Source organism: Thamnophis sirtalis, unplaced genomic scaffold, assembly GCF_051295495.1.
Source record: "Thamnophis sirtalis isolate CommonGarterSnake01/CBP01778 unplaced genomic scaffold, rThaSir2_p1.2 scaffold_4, whole genome shotgun sequence".
In the NCBI taxonomy this organism is placed as follows: domain Eukaryota; kingdom Metazoa; phylum Chordata; class Lepidosauria; order Squamata; family Natricidae; genus Thamnophis; species Thamnophis sirtalis.
The window spans coordinates 122,803,901-122,822,558 of record NW_028261384.1 but is presented as its reverse complement, the minus strand read 5'-3'; the positions used below and the strand labels follow the sequence as shown (position 1 = coordinate 122,822,558).

The 18,658-nt window shown below is 45.9% G+C and overlaps 1 protein-coding gene across 1 annotated transcript in view; it reads left to right on the top strand.

The window, feature by feature from the left end:
* The first annotated feature begins 5,737 nt into the window (after positions 1-5,737).
* LOC106545083 (integrin alpha-X) overlaps positions 5,738-18,658 on the top strand; it is a 50,988-nt gene continuing 38,067 nt past the window's right edge. Inside the window, exons 1-8 of the mRNA XM_087714685.1 lie at positions 5,738-5,765; positions 6,406-6,520; positions 7,548-7,660; positions 8,311-8,375; positions 8,877-8,991; positions 10,040-10,170; positions 14,201-14,346; positions 18,074-18,227. Of these exons, the coding sequence (XP_087570811.1) occupies positions 5,738-5,765; positions 6,406-6,520; positions 7,548-7,660; positions 8,311-8,375; positions 8,877-8,991; positions 10,040-10,170; positions 14,201-14,346; positions 18,074-18,227 (867 nt within the window). The remainder of the gene's footprint in view (positions 5,766-6,405; positions 6,521-7,547; positions 7,661-8,310; positions 8,376-8,876; positions 8,992-10,039; positions 10,171-14,200; positions 14,347-18,073; positions 18,228-18,658) is intronic.

Sequence of the window (18,658 nt, the reverse complement as noted above, 5' to 3'; positions counted from 1 at the left end):
CGCAAAAGGGGACCACATGACTCCAGGACACCGCAACCGTCATACATATGAGTCAGTTGCCAATCAGCTGAATTTTGGCCAGGCAACCACGGGGAGGCTGCAACGGCCGTAAGTGTGAAAAAAAACCCACTCACAAGCCACTTTTTTCAGGGCCCTTGAAATTTCAAATGGTCGCTAAACGAACTGTTATAAGTCGAGGACTGCCTTATAGGTGTTTAGCCTATGTGTAACATTCGATTTGTTCTTCATTCATCCCAGATAACGAGAGTAGGACTCTGCAGGCCGAAGATGCAGAGAGCTATAACCAATCCCAAAGTTTTTCTGAAAATAAGTTTATGAGCTTCGAAACAGCCACAAAACATGTAGAATGTGTGAAAAGATAATGGCAGGCATGAAGATAAGCTTGATGAGTCATTTCCTGAGAAATTACTTTAATCTTCTATTTTGGCCTGCGCCAACCCACAACATAACCACACACTTCCCCCCCTGATTCATGAGGCAGCTTCCCCTTTATCCCAGCTGCCTTGTGCGAATCAGCGACATTAAGCCATGGCTGAAACACCCACTTGGGGAAAGATAAACGTTCCCTCCATTCACTGACCTTTAGAAAGGTTGGATGCAGCCAACTGTCAACAGTGGAGGATGGAGTCTCTACAGCTGTTTTTCTGTTTCTCAGCTGTTGCTGGCAAGTGCCTTTTATATATCTTTATCTATAGATGGATAGATAGATAGATAGATAGATAGATAGATAGATAGATAGATAGATAGATAGAGATAGATAGATAGATAGATAGATAGATAGATAGATAGATAGATAGATAGATGCATATATCAGAGTTATTGTGGAGTTCGTGTTTCTTATTCTCTTGCATTTGCTAGGCTCAGTTGCTTATTAATTAATTAATTAGATTTTTTTAAAAATCCAGGTAGCTCAAGGTGTTGAATATATCTAACACACCTGCCTTCTCTTAATTTCCCTGCAACAACAACCCCTGTGAGGTGGGGTTGCGATGAGAGGGAGTGACTGGCTCAAAGTCAGCAAGCTGGCTTTCAGGGCTAAGGCAGAACTTGAACGCACCATCTCCTGGTTTCTAACCAGACGCCTTAACCATTAGTCCAGGAGGCCTCTGAACTTGGTAACTTTAAGACTGGTGGACTTCAACTCCCAGAATTCCACAGCCAGCCATGTTGGGAGATTCCTGGTCTAGAGCAAACTAGATTGCTTCGTTATTTGTTCCTCTGTATGCCTTTCCTCTTTAACCCTCTCCTTTTGCGTTATGGTGTTGCAGGAAGACTTAGGGCGTTTCGCAAGAAGAATAAATTAAAGTTTTCCAAAATATTTGGAAAAGACTGGAATTCCGAGCCAGTCTAGAGGGAACTCAGAGGAGAAAAACCTTTCTTGCGTCAGTTGCTAAGTGAATCATTGCAGTTGATCAGTTAGTAAGCCAGTTGTTAAGTGAATCTGGCTTCCCCCATCGACTTTGCTTGTCGCGAAAGGGGATCACATGATCTTGGGACACAGCAAAGGTCATCAATATGAACTGGTTGCCAACCGTCTGAATTTTGATGACATGACCATGGGGTTGCTGGGATGGTCGTAACTATGAAAAACATTCATAAGTCACTTTTTTTCGGTGTTGTTGTAACTTTGAATGGTTACTAAGCGAACTCTTGTAAGTCGAGGACTACCTGTATGGAAAACAAGGCCTGGGGATGCAGGAGACAATGTTTTGGTTGTGTTGGGAAAGCTACCTAAAAGGCAGGTAGACCTTCTTTCTTTAAAGCATTCATTTAGTGACCATTCAACCGCACTGTGTTGGAAGAAAAATCCATCTGGTTCAGTTCCAAGCCAGGAGGAAGGCGTGGGAAACAAAATGGAGCCAACTGGAAAGGATGATGAATGGAACCACCAACAGCAGGTGGTTCTGGGGCAGCCAATTGAATGAGTGGATGGATCTTTGTAGGTTTCTGAGATGGAAAGTTGTGCAACATCTGAAGTGCCGCCAGGGGTTGTGCAATTGAGTTCTTTATTGAGTTCTGCGTCTTTTGCTATTCTAATGGTGGTGGGTTAATCCTATTATGTCCTAAAAGGTCACATCCTGTTCTTAGAATTTGGGTGGAGGAGGAGGTAAATTTAAATGTCATCGCAAGAGGTGAAGGCCTTTTGTTTGTCAATAGGCTGGCCCAGTCTTTCTTAATGGGAACATTAAGAAAGACATGGGGCTGCTTTCTGCCTTTAAGAGCATGTGTTCCCCATTTCTGCATTAGGGAAGTATAATATTCTGCCTCTTTTAATATCCCCCAAAATATTTCATTCTCAGGAGTGAGGGGGAGAGAGGCTTCCCTAAACTGAAAAGAGTGACATGATTGGTCGTTGCCCTTAGGACCATTGCAACATCCCAATTGTCATGTCATCAAAATTCAGACAGTGAGCAACCAGTGTGTATTTACGGTTAGGTGGTCACCGTTCGCAACTTTTCCAGATGGCTGCTGACTAGCAAAATCAATGGAGAAAGCTGGGTTTGTTCAATGGCTCCAGAATTAGTTTAATAACTGCAATGCTTCACTTAACAGCAGTGGCCAAAAAAAAAAAAAAGCTTCTAAAATCAGGTGTGACTCACTTAACAACCACCTTGTTTGGCAATGGAAATTCTGTTCTCAATTGGGGTTGTAAGTCGGGGATTCCCTGTACAGGAGAATGGGCATTTAGTGCAGAATTGAGACCCAGGCTGAGTCAGCAAATTTCTCTGCAAAAGCTAATACCACTGAGTTCCATGGGATTTACTGATAGGTCTATCTGGATTGCACCGTAAAAATATGCATTGGATTTTTATTATTTACTTATTTATTAGAGTAATTTGTGTTTGTTACAAACAGGGAACCTGAGGGGTATCAATTGTGTATCAATGCAGAAGTTTCTTTGGTCCTTTAGACCTCCCAGCATTAGAACCCAGTTTACAAATACTGTAGTTTTGATTGATCAATCAGAATAGAGATAGAAGCAGAGGTGGCACTCAGCAGGTTCTGACCAGTTCTGGAGAACCGATAGCGGGAAATTTTGAGAAGTTAGGAGAATCGGTAAAGACCACCTCTGACTGGCCCCTCCCCCATCCATTCTCTGCCTCCCGAGTCCCAGCTGGTTGGGAGGAAATGGGGATTTTGCAGAATCCTTCCCCTGCCACGCCCACCAAGCCACGTCTACAGAACCATAGTAAAAATTTTTGAATCCCACCACCGGATAGAAGGGACCTTCAAGGTCATCTAGTCCACCCCCCTGCTCAAGCAGGAGACAGTATACCCATGATGGTGAACCTATGGCATGCGTACCTAGATGGCACATGGAGCCACATTTGCTGGCACGGCAGCCCTCCGCTCTGGCATGCATGCATGTGCCAGCTGATTTTCGGCCTTCTGGAGGGCGGGGGGAGGCCGTTTTCACCCTCCCAAGGCTTCAGGAAAGCCTCCGGAGCTTGGGAAGAGCAAAAATCCTCCCCTTGCAGGTTGCCCGCTCATGTATGATGGGTGTGGGTTGCTTGCGCATGCGCAGGTGGGTGGCCACGTGCTCGCAATAGCACACGTGCGCCTAGTTTTGGCACACTTTTAGAAAAAGGCTAGTCATCACTGCTCTATACCATTTCAGACAAACGGCTGTGCAGTCTCTTCTTAAAAACCTCCAGTGATGAAGAAGCACCCACAACCTCTGAAGGAAAGCTGGTTTATTGTCCTCACTGTTAGGAAGTTTCTGCTCAATTTCACGTTGCTTCTCTCCTTGAGTAGTTTTCCTCCATTGTTTCTTGCCTTGCCTTCTGGTGTTTTGGAAAATAAGTTGACCCCACTCCTCTTTGTGGCTGCCCCTCAAATACTGGAATACTGCTATCATGTCACCCCATAGTCCTTCTTTTCTTTAGGCTTCTAGCCAAACTGAAATGCTGCAGCCATTCTTCATGTGGCTTAATCTCCAGGCCTTTGATCATCTTAGTTGCTCTTCTCTGCACTTTTCCCATAGTCTCAACCTCTTTTTTCGTAGTATGGTGATGAAAATTGGTTGCTGTATTTCAGCTCTTACTAGGGTTTTATAAAGTGGTACTAATACTTCACTTGATTCTGATTCTTTTGTCTCTGTTTATACAACCAAGGATTCGGTTAACGTTTTTGGCTGCTGCTCCACACTGCTGGCTCATGTTTAAATGATAATTATAATTAGCATGATTTGCATAAGGACATCATGGTACCTGTGATATCACTGTGACTTGTACTAGATATCCACAGTAGTGTTCTCACATTGTGAATGGTTTATAAACCATGGCTTCAGAGGTGGGTTCCTGCCAGTTCTAACCTCTTCTATAGAAGAGGTTCCACAAATCTACTGTGCCGTTTAGAACCGGTTCCAGCTCCCTCCCCCTGCCCGTCTGCATCACGCTTGCCCCGCCGATTGGCTTGATCACCAATCACCCCACCCGTCTCTAAGAGTCCTATCTAAACCTTAAAGTCTTAAAGTTGTCAAGTTTGAACATCCTTGGAAGGTTTTTTTCTAAAGGGTTAGGGGTGCAAGGGTCTTATAACTTGACAGCTTTAAGACTTGCACACTTCAATTCCAGAGTTCCTGAGCCAACATGACTGGAGGAGGAATTCTGGGAGTTGAAGTCCACAAGTCTTAAAGCTGTCAAGTTTGATCACCCCTGGGCTTTTTTTCTAAAGGGTTAGGGGTTCAAGGGTCTTGTAGCTTGACAGCTTAAGACTTGTGTGCTTCAAATGCCAGAGTTTCTGAGCCAACATTTTGGTTGCTAAGCAAGAGTGTTGTTAAGTGAGTTTCACCACATTTTACAAGTTGGCCATGCCCACCCAGTCACATGACCACCAAGCCACTCCCATCCAGTCACATGGCTGGCAAGCCACTCCCACAAAGCAGGCCACACCTACAGAAGAGATTCTAAAAAAATCTCTTTCCCACCACTGCATGGCTTATAGTCTTGTGGACCTGTTAACTGTAGTTATGTCAATGAACAGAGTTTAAGCAAAACTTGGTTTAAAATGATGTGCAAAACCAATTGCAGACTCATTTCCCATCTTCTGATCCATGTATGTTTGCATCTTTGATCTTTTATCCCAATCATATAATGAACAATTCCAAATGATGTAGAACAGGGGTGTCAAACTTACATTGTCATGATATATTGCGACTTCCCCCTCTTAGCTAAAATAGGGGTGGGCATGTTATTTAAAACATTAAAGCTTGTATTTTTTTTTTAAAAAAAACTGCCCTGTAAATGAGGAAGACAGCTCTATTTTTCTACAGTCATAATGATGACATCGTTCAAATGAATTTAAAAGTTGATGTTGCCACATACTAAGTCATTTTCTTCCTTTTTTTTAACACCCCCGAAAAAGATTTTTCCTCTTGCATGCACAGCTGCCCACTTCTTCAAATTACCCCAAAACAAAAACACAAAACAAAACCAACAACAATCAAGACATTTTTTGTTGTTTTTGGTCTAGTGATAGAATTTTTCCCTCAGAGGATATCTTGATGTTCTTCTTTCTTTCCTGACAAAACTTTACGAGCAGATTCAAAATGAACTTAGAAGTCAGTTAGGAATAGGCACAACTGATTGTCTAACAAAACTGCTGTTTTTGGATGCTGGTCAGTGGTGGGATTCAAATTTTTTTACTACCTGCTTTGTGGGCGTGGCTTAGTGGTGGTGGGGTCATGTGATGGAGTGGGTGTGGCCATCTTGCCATGAGTGATGGGGTGGGCGGAGTGAGCGGTGAGCGGGTGGGTGGAGCGAGTGGCAACCAGGCAGGCAGGGGCGGGACTACCCAGAGGTGGTATTTGCTGGTTCGGTGAACGTTAAAATTTCTGCTACCAGTTTGCCCAAACCTGTCCAAACTGGCTGAATACCATTTCTGTTGCTGGTGCTCAGGAAGGACTTCTTATGCTCTCTTATACAACTGGTACAGAAGTCGTAATTCCTGAATGAGTCTCATTGTTACAAACAGTGCAGAACATGGCTGATTGCAATAGCAATAGCAATAGCAATAGCAATAGCAATAGCAATAGCAATAGCAATAGCAATAGCAATAGCAATAGCAGTAGACTTATATACCGCTTTATAGGCCTTTCAGCCCTCTCTAAGCGGTTTACAGAGAGTCAGCATACTGCCCCCAACAATCTGGGTCCTCATTTTACCCACCTCGGAAGGATGGAAGGCTGAGTCAACCCTGAGCCGGTGAGATTTGAACCGCTGACCTGCTGATCTAGCAGTAGCCTGCAGTGCTGCATTTAACCACTGCGCCACCTTGCAAACACACTCTATGCCCAAAGAAATGTTAAAGCTTATTCTGCCTTTCTTCTTGCTGTAGAAAAAAAAAGCTAAAGAAAATCTTTATTTTGTTTAATACCCGCAGTGCTGACCCCATGTCATGGATTTAGTGTGGACACTGAACAACCGGTCATCTTCCGGGAAAGGGTGAAGAGTTTTGGCTACAGCGTGGTGCAATTTGGCAGTGGCACAAATGGCGGGTAGGTGACCCCAGTCTGTCTAGGATAATGTTTCTCAACCATGGCAAGTTAAATATGGGTATCCCAAAGCTGGCTTTTCAAGAGACAACTGGACTTTCTTGTTTTTCTTTGAAGACATTTCCCTTCTCCTTCAAGAAGCTTCTTCAGCTCTGACTAAATGGTCGGGAATGGGCTGGTCATTTGAATTCCTTTAGCAAGTCGTTAAGGCCACCTGTGGTCATCAGAGTCAGCTGAGTAGTGCAAATGGGTGTGGACCCTTCTTGGAACTGCTGAAAGGACTGTGATGTAGACTGGAAATAGATGATGTGGTATCCCTCCCACTCTGGGGAGAGAGAGCTGTTCAATTTTGACAAAGATGGCCTCTTCGACCCCTCTTTCAAACCAGAGGTCCCCTCTGTCCAAAATGTGGACTTTACTGTCTTCAAATGAGCACCCTTTATCTTTTAAATGCAGATGGACTGATGAATCTAGTCCTGATGAGTTTGTTCTCCTATGTTGGAGAAGCTTCTTGGATGAGAAGCGAAACATCTTCAAAGAAAAACCATAAAAGTCCAGTTGCCTCTTTAAGAAGCATCTTGGGGACAACTATGACCTGGGCAACTCAGAATCTCCATAGACCTTTAAAGATGGCTGGACTTCAACTCCCAGAATTCCCCAACCAGCCATGCTGGCTGAGGAATTATGGGAGTTTAAGTCCACCCATCTTCAAATTGCCAAATTGGAAACACTGTTTTAGAACCACGAACAGCTCACTGTCTTCGTGACTCTGTCTCCTTGGATCACGGGGCTGAGCAAGCTCTTCAGAGCCACATGCCCACTGAAAAAAAATCCACCATTGACCACTTGGATTATCTGGAGTGGTGGGAGCTAAAGCAAGCGTTGACCAACATTAAGAGATTTTACTTTTTGTATGTGTGCTGAGTCCTGGTTGGTTAATCTCAACAGCTGAGTCCTGATTGGGCCCTTCTGTGGGTAGATTTCTGATTTGCCTATTCTACTTTGTCTGCGTTTCCCCTCCTATTGACAGGGTGTTAGTAGGTGCTCCACTTCAACAGGGAGGAGTGAATGAAACAGGGAATCTGTACAAATGCCAGGGGACTTCGAGCAAAACAGGCGGATGCCAGGAGATGGACCTCCAAAGTAAGCACTGAACTCTTCAATCCCTTGATTTTTAAGGCAGGAACCTCGGCATTTAATATTGACTTATTTATTACCTATGTTCCTCACGAGGAACATCAGTACTAAATATTTTAATTCATATTTTAAAGTTATATTTTATATGTACATTGAATTTCCAGAGAATAGTTTATTGTGCTTAAGTTATTCAGGGACAGACTATGTAAATTTTATTGTACTTCATTAGCATGACAAATCAAGCCTTCTTTCCTCCCTCCCTCCCTCCGCCTTAATTCTCCTTCTGTCTTTCCTTCCTTTCTCTCTCCCTCCCTCCCTCGCTCACTCTCTCCCTCCTAATTCTCCTTCCTTCCTCCCTCCCTCCCTCCCTCTCTCCCTCCTAATTCTCCTTCCTTCTTCCCTCCCTCTCTCCTAATTCTCCTCCCTCCCTCCCTCCCTCCTAAATCTCCTTCCTCCATTCCTTCTTTCCTCCCTTCCTTTCACCTTTTTCTTTCTTTTTTTCTTCCTTCCTTCCTTCCTTTCAAGTCATTTGGAGATGGACAGCATCAAACTGAATGAATAAATAAAATAAAATTTAGAATGAAAATTCTTAGTGAATGCTCTTTGGTGGGTATGTTTTATTACTTTATTATTATTATTTTTTTTGGCCTTCTCAGGACCTGCTGATGCAGTCAACATGTCTCTTGGTTTATCTGTTTCGGCCCATGATTCTCAAGTGTTGGTAAGGTCTTTGTCATTACATTGGTAGCAATGATCTAGGTCTTTGCATAACAGGTGGCAGCACTGCACACATTAGGAGGACTTGAAAAGCTAACTGCAGGACACTGGATCCTTGGGAAGTGACAAAGGATGAAGATAAAGGGAAGAAGCATATTCAGACTTGCAAAGTTCTGCTACTATAACCTTGTAATAAGAGTAGCATTGGTTTGCGTGCCTCTGATTTCTACCTTGGAGAGCTGACATCTGTCTTGTAAATCTAAAGTATTAGATTTATATACCACTTCACAGTGCTTTACAGTCCTCTCTAAGCAGTTTACAGCGTCATCATGTTGCCCCCAACAAGCTGGGTCTTCATTGGAAGGCTGATGTTAGGAGGCAATTCAACCAGGAGTAAAATAATTAAAATTCAAAGTTAAAATAAGATTAAATAATTTAAATGGAGTTTGACCTTGCCCGATTTTCTATGCCTGGTCACTGGAAATGGTTCTTTTTGCCCCTACAGGTGTGTGGACCCAGAGTGCACCAAACATGTGGGGAATACATATATCTCAAAGGTTATTGCTTCCTCTTGGACCAGAATTTGAGGCAAATCCAGCGCTTTCCTGATAAACTGCCAGGTGAGATCCAGATGCAAGAAAAAGAAAAAAGGTCAACTATGTGAAAATATTATGTCAGATAAGGTAAACCTACCTTATCATTCATATTTTTCCATAGTCGTACGACCAGGTACTTAACAACTGTTTGAAGTTACAACTGACCTCTCCAGAGCAAAGTATAACCCGTTTTTGAAGTTACAATAGTCACATAGACACATCAAGTTACATTTGAGGTGTTTGGCAACTGGTACACCTTTACAGTAATTTATGGTGTCCCACAATCGTGTGACTACAATTTGTGACTTTTTTTCCCTGGCTTCTAGTATTTATTTCTGGTTTCCAACCAAAAAAAATGCCCATTGTGGAAAATGGATTCATTTAACAACCATTGTAATTGCATAAGAACTGTCATTAAAATTGGAAGTAACTTCCAATCTGGTCATGTGATAGCAATAGCACTTAGTCTTATATACTGCTACGCAGTACTTTTACAGCTCTCTCTAAGCAGTTTACAGAGTGAGCCTCTTGCCCCAACAATCTGGGTCCTCATTTTACCAACCTCGGAAGGATGGGAAGACTGAGTCAGCCTTGAGCCAGTGAGACTCAAACTGCTGATCTGCTTGCAGCCAGCAGTCTGCAGAAGTAGCCTGCAGTACTGCATTCTAACCACTGCGCCACCATGGCTCTTGAGGACTCTACTCATGACTAAAATTCATATTTCAGGGTCAATTACAATAATGACAAGGACTACCTAAACTCTCCAGGAGACCCAGATGCATTGAGCTGAATGCAGCTTATTCTGAATTAAGTTTGAGCAAGATCCTTGTAGAATTACACACACAACGATGAAGATCAGCTCATTTCGGAGAAGAATGTGGGATAATTAAATGTCAGTCAACTTGCAGTATCTCACAGACATACTGTACTAAGTGCATTAAGTTTAGACAGATTCATTTTTTGCATAATTTATTTATTATATATGCTATTTTATTTATTTTGTCATCTGCTTGACTTTATGCTATTCTCCCCCCCCCCCCCATTTTCTTATCCATTGACCTCGCTTCCGTAGAATGTGCCAGACGCCCTGCTGACATCGTTTTTCTGATTGACGGTTCAGGGAGCATAAGTACTAGACAATTCGCACAAATGAAGACCTTTATTTCTGAGGTCATTAAGCGCTTCCAAAATACAAACACTCAGGTAATGTTAAGAGGTCAGAGGCGGTTGAATGAAATGGTAATATTCAGGATGAAAATGTTGAATTGAATTGAATTGAATAGGTTTATTTATAGGCCGCCCTTTTCCCTGAGGGGACTCAGGGCGGCTAACAACTTATAGGGAGGGGGATACAGACAATAACATATAACATGACATATAATTAAAAAGTAAACAACATTCATCCAACATTCGGGTGGGGGCAGATCAATCTCTACCCCCAGGCCTGGCAGGATAGCCAGTTCTTGAGGACTGCGCAGAAGGTCTGAAGGGTGGTGAGGGTACGGATCCCCACGGGGAGCTCGTTCCAGAGGGTCGGAGCTGCCACTGAAAAGGCTCTCCTCCGCGTAGTAGCCAGCCGGCACTGGCTGGCAGATGGCACTCGGAGGAGGCCTAATCTATGAGATCTAATCGGTCTCGAGGAGGTAATCGGCAGGGGGCGGTCTCCCAAGTACCCAGATCCACTACCATGGAGGGCTTTATAGGTGGTAAGAAGCACCTTGAAGCGCACACGGAGATCAACAGGTAGCCAGTGCAGCTCGCGGAGGATAGGTGTTATGTGGGTGAACCGAGGTGCACCCACAATCACTCGCGCGGCCGCATTCTGGACTAGCTGAAGTCGCCGGATGCTCTTCAAGGGCAGCCCCATGTAGAGCACGTTGCAGTATTCCAGCCTAGAGGTCACGAGGGCGCGAGTGACTGTTGTGAGTGCCTCCCGATTCAGGTAGGGTCGCAACTGGTGCACCAGGCGAACCTGGGCAAATGCCCCTCTGGTCACAGCCGACAGGTGGTGATCAAAGGTCAGCTGTGGATCCAGGAGGACTCCCAAGTTGCGGACCCTGTCTGAGGGGTGTAATGTTTGACCGCCTCAGCCTGAGAGATGGAATACTTGCCAAATTGTTGGGAGGGAAACACAACAGCCACTCGGTCTTTTCTGGGTTGAGTACAAGCTTGTTAGCCCGCATCCAGTCTCTAATGGCCTCAAGACCCTGGTTCATCACGTCCACCGCTTCATTGAGTTGGCACGGGGCGGACAGATACAGCTGTGTATCGTCCGCATATTGATGGTATCTTATCCCGTGCCTCCGAATGATCTCGCCCAGCGGTTTCATGTAGATGTTAAATAGTACGGGGGACAGGACCGACCCCTGCGGCACCCCATATGTTAGGGGCCTCATGGTCGATCTGTGTCCCCCGACCAACACCGACTGCGACCTGTCCGAGAGGTAGGAGGAGAACCACTGCAGAACAGTGCCTCCCACCCCCACCTCCCGCAGTCGTCGCAGAAGGATACCATGGTCGATGGTATCGAAAGCCGCTGAGAGGTCAAGAAGAACCAAGATGGAGGGATGACCTCCATCCCTGGCTCTCCAGAGATCATCGGTCAATGCGACCAAAGCAGTTTCTGTGCTGTAACCAGGTCTGAAGCCGGACTGGAAGGGGTCCAGGTAATCGGCTTCCTCCAAGGACCGCTGAAGCTGGTAGGCCACCACCTTCTCAACAACCTTCCCAATAAAGGGGAGGTTGGAGACTGGACGATAGTTGTTAAGTACAGCTGGATCCAGGGATGGTTTCTTCAGGAGGGGTCTCACCACCGCCATTTTAAGTGCGGCGGGGAAGTGCCCCTCCCGAAGCGAGGCGGTAATAACCGCTTGGATCCAGCTCCGTGTCACCTCCCTGCTGTTAGCAACCAGCCAGGAGGGACACGGGTCCAGTACACAGGTGGAGGCACTCACAGCCCTCATGGCCTTGTCCACGTCCCCGGGGGTAACGTCCTGAAACTCAACCCAGCACTGGTCTACCAAGTCGTCCACTCGTGCCTCGGCTGGATCTGCAAGGGTGGAGCCCAGATCCGACCGAAACCGAGCAACTTTGTCCGCCAAGAACTGGGCATAGTCTTCAGCCCTACCCTGCAAGGGGTCCCCCGTATCCCTCTTATTTAAGAGGGAACGGGTTATCCTAAACAGGGCGGCTGGACGGGACTCGGCGGACACAACCAAGGAGGCAATGTATGCTCTTTTTGTTGCCCTAAGTGCCCTGATGTATTCCTTGGTGCAGGTTGTTAAAAGTGCTTGGTTCGATTCGGATCTATCGGACCTCCACAGGTGCTCTAGGCGTCTCCTTCGGCGTTTCCTCTCCCGGAGCTCCTCGGTGAACCAAGGAGGCCTCCGGGATCCACCACGTTGAGTCCCTTGAGTCCCTTGGTGAAATCTGCAGTAGTATATAATCATTATTTAATTTTTTACTATACTAAAATAACAGTGGAGAAATTCAATCGCTTTACTACCAGTTCTGTGGGTGTGGTTTGGTGGGTGTGACGGGGGAAGGATACTGCAAAATCTCCATTCCCACACCACTCTGGGGCCAGCCAGAGGTAGTATTTGCCGATTCTCCAAACTATTCAAAATTTCTGCTACTGGTTCTCCAGAATCTGTTAGAACCTGCTGAACACAAAATCAATGGGGGAGCCAGATTAATTTAACAACCATATTACTAACTTAATAACTGCAGCAGTGTTGGGTTTCTACCAGTTTTACTACTAGTTTGCTCATGCGCGTGTGCTCTTTTGGTTCGGCCGAACCGGGCCAAACCAGGAGCAACCCACCTCTGATTGATTGATTGAATGAATGAATGAATGAATAGACCATGAATGTCGAACTCACGTCATCACGTTGTCACATGACATACCACAACTTTTTCCCCCTTTGCTAAACCGGGAGTAGGCGTGGCCAGCATGTGACGCAGAGAATAGATAGGGGCGGGGCCAGTTAGAGGTGTATTTATCGGTTCTCCGAACTACTCAAAATTTCCTCTACTGGTTCTCCAGAACTGGCCAGAACCTGCTGGATACCACCTCTGCTTTCAAAGGACCCTGGTCCTTTGGAGATAATGAAGGCTTAGTCTGCTAGGGGTGGGGATAGTGATGGCAGGGTGTGTATAGTCATAAATATGTGTGGTTCTGAATTTTGTTCATGTTGAGGATTCAGAAAATCCTCCACTTACGACCGGGAGGCCAGCAACAGTCTAGGCTGCGCCCTGATTGGCTGAGGCGCAGCATAGCCTGTTGCTAGCCAGCCGAGCCAACCTGATTGGCCAGGGTACTGCGTCAGCAGTTGCTAGACGCTACCAGGCCTCCCATTGGTTCCCCTGTTTAAACTACCGAGTATAAATACCTTGGCACGGAATTGTTACTTTTGAATCGCTGTCACTGCTGCTTTTAAATAAACCTTGTTCTTGTTTTGGAAGTCCTGGCTCTCGCGTCTTCCCTTCGACCCTCGATCCTCTAAAGTTCACATAACCAGGGGGCGCTGCTACCTCTCCTCAATCACTTCTAACTGTCCCGTTAGGGCTAGCAGGCTAAGCATGCTGTGTGTTCTCTCAATTAAAGCATGTTATCCTGAAGCCTCTTCCGTTGCTGTGCCTCCATTTTGGAACAACCAAATCCCTGAGATTAGATTGGCCTCCACCCTGCCAGCTTTCCCAAAGGTTTTGAAAATCTGGATGTATTCCCACGCGGCGGCTGCTAAGATTAGTTGGATCCTGTAACGTGTTCCTAGGATATTAGATTATATTTCTCCTTGGCGGTTCTTAGAGATTTTTTTATATTGCCCAGGGTTTTGCTGCTATCCCCCACCCAGCATATTGTTTTTTTTTAATTTTATTCACAAAATTAAAATAACAAACTCCAAAAAGGAGGGGGGGGAATAAAAGAACAAAACGAAGTTAAGGAAGACATAAAATGTTCATAAAAACACATACACATAGATTGTTTCCTTTAGTTGAATGCTGACAAATATATTTCAAGAATAATAGTTCCTCCTCATCTGTGAAACAGGCCTACGGTTTATTAACTTCCTCAACTCTGTTTACCCAACCAATTGGACCTGATATCTAGATTTTATAATGTGTCATTAAACACCCGGTATTACAGCAAAGTAGGCAACCAATTATCATATAAAAATAATAGTTTTTAAAAGGATGATAATTCTCTCTTTCTCTCTCTCCCTTTCTCTAGTTTGGCTTGTCCCAGTATTCAGGTTCGTATGAAGAACATTTTGACTTTCTCCTTTTCAAAACTACCCCAAATCCAGATGACTTGATTAAAACAGTCCGGCAGCTGCGTGGAGCTACTTACACAGCTACGTATATCCAGAGAGTGGTGTAAGTTTTCATTGGTTGGTTCTTCTTAATTTAACAGTTTACTTCAGCTGCTTAGTCCAGAATGCTTATTTTTACTTGCATTTAAAAGAGGATCGATGCACATTGTGGTTAAAAAAAAAAATTATTGCACCACCACATCTGCTATCCTGATTTTGCAGGATCCAATCTGGGTCGATCACCCAGATCCTCTGGTCCCGGTTACCACACTGAATATATGTAAATAGCAATAGCAATAGCAGTTAGACTTATATACCGCTTCATAGGGCTTTCAGCCCTCTCTAAGCGGTTTACAGAGTCAGCATATTGCCCCCACAGTCTGGGTCTTCATTTCACCCACCTTGGAAGGATGGAAGGCTGAGTCAACCTTGAGCTGGTGAGATTTGAACCACCAAACTGCAGCTTAGCAGTCAGCTGAAATGGCTGCAGTACTGCACTCTAACCACTGCGCAACTTTGGCTCAGAGGTGGCTTTCTGCTGGTTTGCTCTGGATCGGGCGAACTGGTAGTGGTGGTGGCAGGAGGTTCTGCCTACCTGCCCGGACGCTTCTGCGCATGTGCAGCAGCGTTGCACAAGCCCACACACAAGCAACCTGATAGTAAAATAAATTGAAACCCACCACTGATGTAAATGCACGATCAGGATCATATATTAAATTGCAGTTCAGAAGATTGATTCTCAAGCCTGTAGACAATTGTGTCAACTAATGGTCAGCACTAAATTGGCACTAGCTAAGAATAGAATTCAAAAGGGGCTGGACTTGAAATGCTTGTGTGAATGTAACCATTCTAAGTTGATGACAAGCTTAAGTCCACCTCCCAATTCTGCCTGTTCTTCTCCTACCCCAATATCTGCAAAGGAAAGTTCTTTTTCGCTTCCTGGTTAAGTTAACACTTCCTAGAGTGTTAATATAAGGGCCATGGAGGCAGACCTCCATTTCGTTCCTCTAAACAGATAAATGGAGCAAACCTATGCTCATCCCTAATTTTTATTCTTAAATTACTTCTATTGAATATTTGTTAATTTCTCTAAGATTTTCTTTCTTTTTTCTTGCCTACTGAGGCTTGACTTTCGGAGGCCAAACCTCCACTGTAGGGAGGAGGAACCGACCAGGTGGTTCCGCCCCAGGCGACTTATGGACCCCTTGAGGTTCCAGACGGAGCTTGGGGTTATTCCTGATACTCTCGCCCACAGTCCGGTGGAGACTCTGGTTGCTGTCTGGAACTTGGCAGCGACGGAGTCCCTTGACCGGATTGCGCCACTACGGCCGCTCCGAGGCTGTGGATCCAGGAGGCCCCCTTGGTTCACCGAGGAACTCCGGGAGAGGAAGCGCCGGAAGAGACGCCTAGAGCACTTGTGGAGATCCAACAAATCCGAATCGAGCCGAGCACTTCTAACATCGTGCATCAAGGACTACATCAGGGCAATTAGGACGGCAAAAAGAACTTATATTGCCACCTTGATCGCCTCCGCTGAGTCGTGCCCAGCCGCCCTGTTTAGGATAACCCGTTCCCTCCTAAATAGGAGGGATACGGGGGATCCCCTGCAGGGTAGGGCTGAGGATTACGTCCAGTTTCTAGCGGACAAAGTCGCTCGGTTTCGGTCGGAGTTGGACTCCGATTCTGCAGATCCAGCCGAGGCACAAGGGGATAATCTGGTAGACCATCGCTGGGTTGAGTTTCAGGATGTTGCCCCTGGGGACGTGGACAAGGCCATGAGAGCTGTGAGTGCCTCCACATGTGTACTGGACCCGTGCCCCTCCTGGCTGGTTGCTAACAGCAAGGAGGTGACACGGGACTGGATCCAGGCGGTTGTTACCGCCTCCCTTCGGGAGGGGGTCTTTCCCCCCGCACTTAAAGCGGCGGTTGTGAGACCCCTCCTGAAGAAACCATATTTGGATCCAGCCGTTCTTAACAATTACCGTCCAGTCTCCAACCTCCCCTTTGTGGGGAAGGTTGTTGAGAAGGTGGTGGCCTTTCAGCTCCAGCGGGCCTTGGAGGAAGCTAGCTATCTTGACCCATTCCAGTCCGGCTTCAGGCCTGGCTACAGCACAGAAACCGCTTTGGTTGCATTGACCGATGACCTCTGGAGACCCAGGGATGGAGGCTATGCCTCCATCCTGGTTCTCCTTGACCTCTCAGCGGCTTTCGATACCATCGACCATGGTATCCTTCTGCGACGACTGCGAGAGGTGGGGGTGGGAGGCACTGTTTTGCAGTGGTTCTCCTCTTACCTCTCGGACAGGTCGCAGTCGGTGTTAGTTGGAGGGCAGAGATCGACCCCTAGGCCCCTAACATATGGGGTGCTGCAGGGTTCGGTCTTGTCCCCCCTACTTTTCAACATCTACATGAAACCGCTGGGCGAGATCATTCGGCGGCACGGGATAAAATACCACCAGTATGCGGACGATACTCAGTTGTATCTGTCCGCCCCGTGCCAACTCAATGAAGCGGTGGACGTGATGAACCAGGGACTTGAAGCTGTTAGGGACTGGATGAGGGCTAACAAACTCGTGCTCAACCCAGATAAGACCGAGTGGCTGTTGTGTTTCCCTCCCACCAATTTGGCAAGTATTCCATCTCTCAGGCTGAGGGGGTCAAACATTACACCCCTCAGACAGGGTCCGCAACTTGGGAGTCCTCCTGGACCCACAGCTGACTTTTGAACACCATTTGTCAGCTGTGACCAGGGGGGCATTTGCCCAGGTTCGCCTGGTGCACCAGTTGCGCCCCTACCTGAACCGGGAGGCTCTCACAACAGTCATTTGTGCCCTTGTGACCTCTAGGCTGGAGTACTGCAATGTGCTCTACATGGGGCTGCCCTTGAGGAGTATTCGGCGACTTCAGCTAGTCCAGAATGCAGCCGCGCGAGCGATTGTGGGTGCACCTCACTTCACCCACATAACACCTATCCTCCGCGAGCTGCACTGGCTACCTGTCGATCTCTGGATATGCTTCAAGTTGTTACTTGTCACCCATAAAGCCCTCCATGGTAGTGGATCTGGGTACTTGAGAGACCGCCTACTGCCAATTACCTCCACACGACCTATTAGATCTCATCGATTAGGCCTCCTCCGAGTTCCATCCGCTGGTCAATGCTGACTGGCAACCACGCGGAGGAGAGCCTTCTCGGTGGTAGCTCCGACCCTATGGAACGATCTCCCCGTGGAGATTCATACCCTCACCACCCTCCAGACCTTCCGCACCGCCCTCAGAATCTGGCTATCCCATCAGGCCTGGGGCTAAGATTGTAACCCGCCCGAATGGTATGAATGTTGTGTTTTAATTATGTATTGTCTTATATGTAAAAAGTCTGTTTTCCCCCCTTTCCTTTTGGATTGTGAGCCGCCCTGAGTCCCCCCAGGGAAAAGGGCGGCATATAAATAAACTTCTAATCTAATCTAATCTAATCTAATCTTTACAGGGCATTCGTCTGTAGATCATCCTGAAGATGCTTTTTCAAGGGGCAACTGGAATTCCTTGTTATCCTTTGAAGATGTTTCGCTTCTCATCCAAGAAGCTTCTTCCGAGCTGAAGCGACACAGCTTCAAAGGTCCAGTTGCCTCTTGAAAAAGCACCTTTGGGACAACCGTGACCTGGGTGATTGAGAATCTCCATAGACATTTAGCAACTTGAGTTGTAGACCATGTTTTTCAGAAACTGGTCGGGAAAGAAGGAAGGTAGAGGTTTAACATGTTACTATTATTCTCATTTTTCTTATTTTTCTCTAGGCGTGAAATGTTTCTCCCCGAAAAAGGAGCCCGCAGTGATGCATCTAAAGTTCTCATTGTGATAACTGATGGAGAAAAATCAGGAGATCGTCTAGAATATAGTGATGTGATTCCAGAAGCACAAAGGGCTAACATTATCCGCTTTGCCATCGGGGTGAGAACATTAGCAGAACATTATAGATAGTCCTTGCTTAATGACTGGTCACTTAGTGACCATTTAGAATTATGATGGATTCCCCAAAAGCAACTTATGACTCGCTTCTGGAATTTGAACAGCTGCACACATATACATATCTTACGATCACATGACCACATTCCAGATGTTTGATAACCAACTCACCTTTACTGCCAGTTGCACAGTTCTAAGGTCAATGTGACTACAATTTATGGGAAAGAGAGATAGAGAGGGAGAGACAGAGACAGACAGACACACACACACACACACAAACAGAGGTTCCTCACATGCACACCAAGGCTGCCACATTCCTTCACTAACCTGCTTTCCACCCCAAGGAACATAACAAATTAAAGTTAAATATATATGTATTGTTTGGACTGCTAAATTGACCACGCCCACCCCGTCAC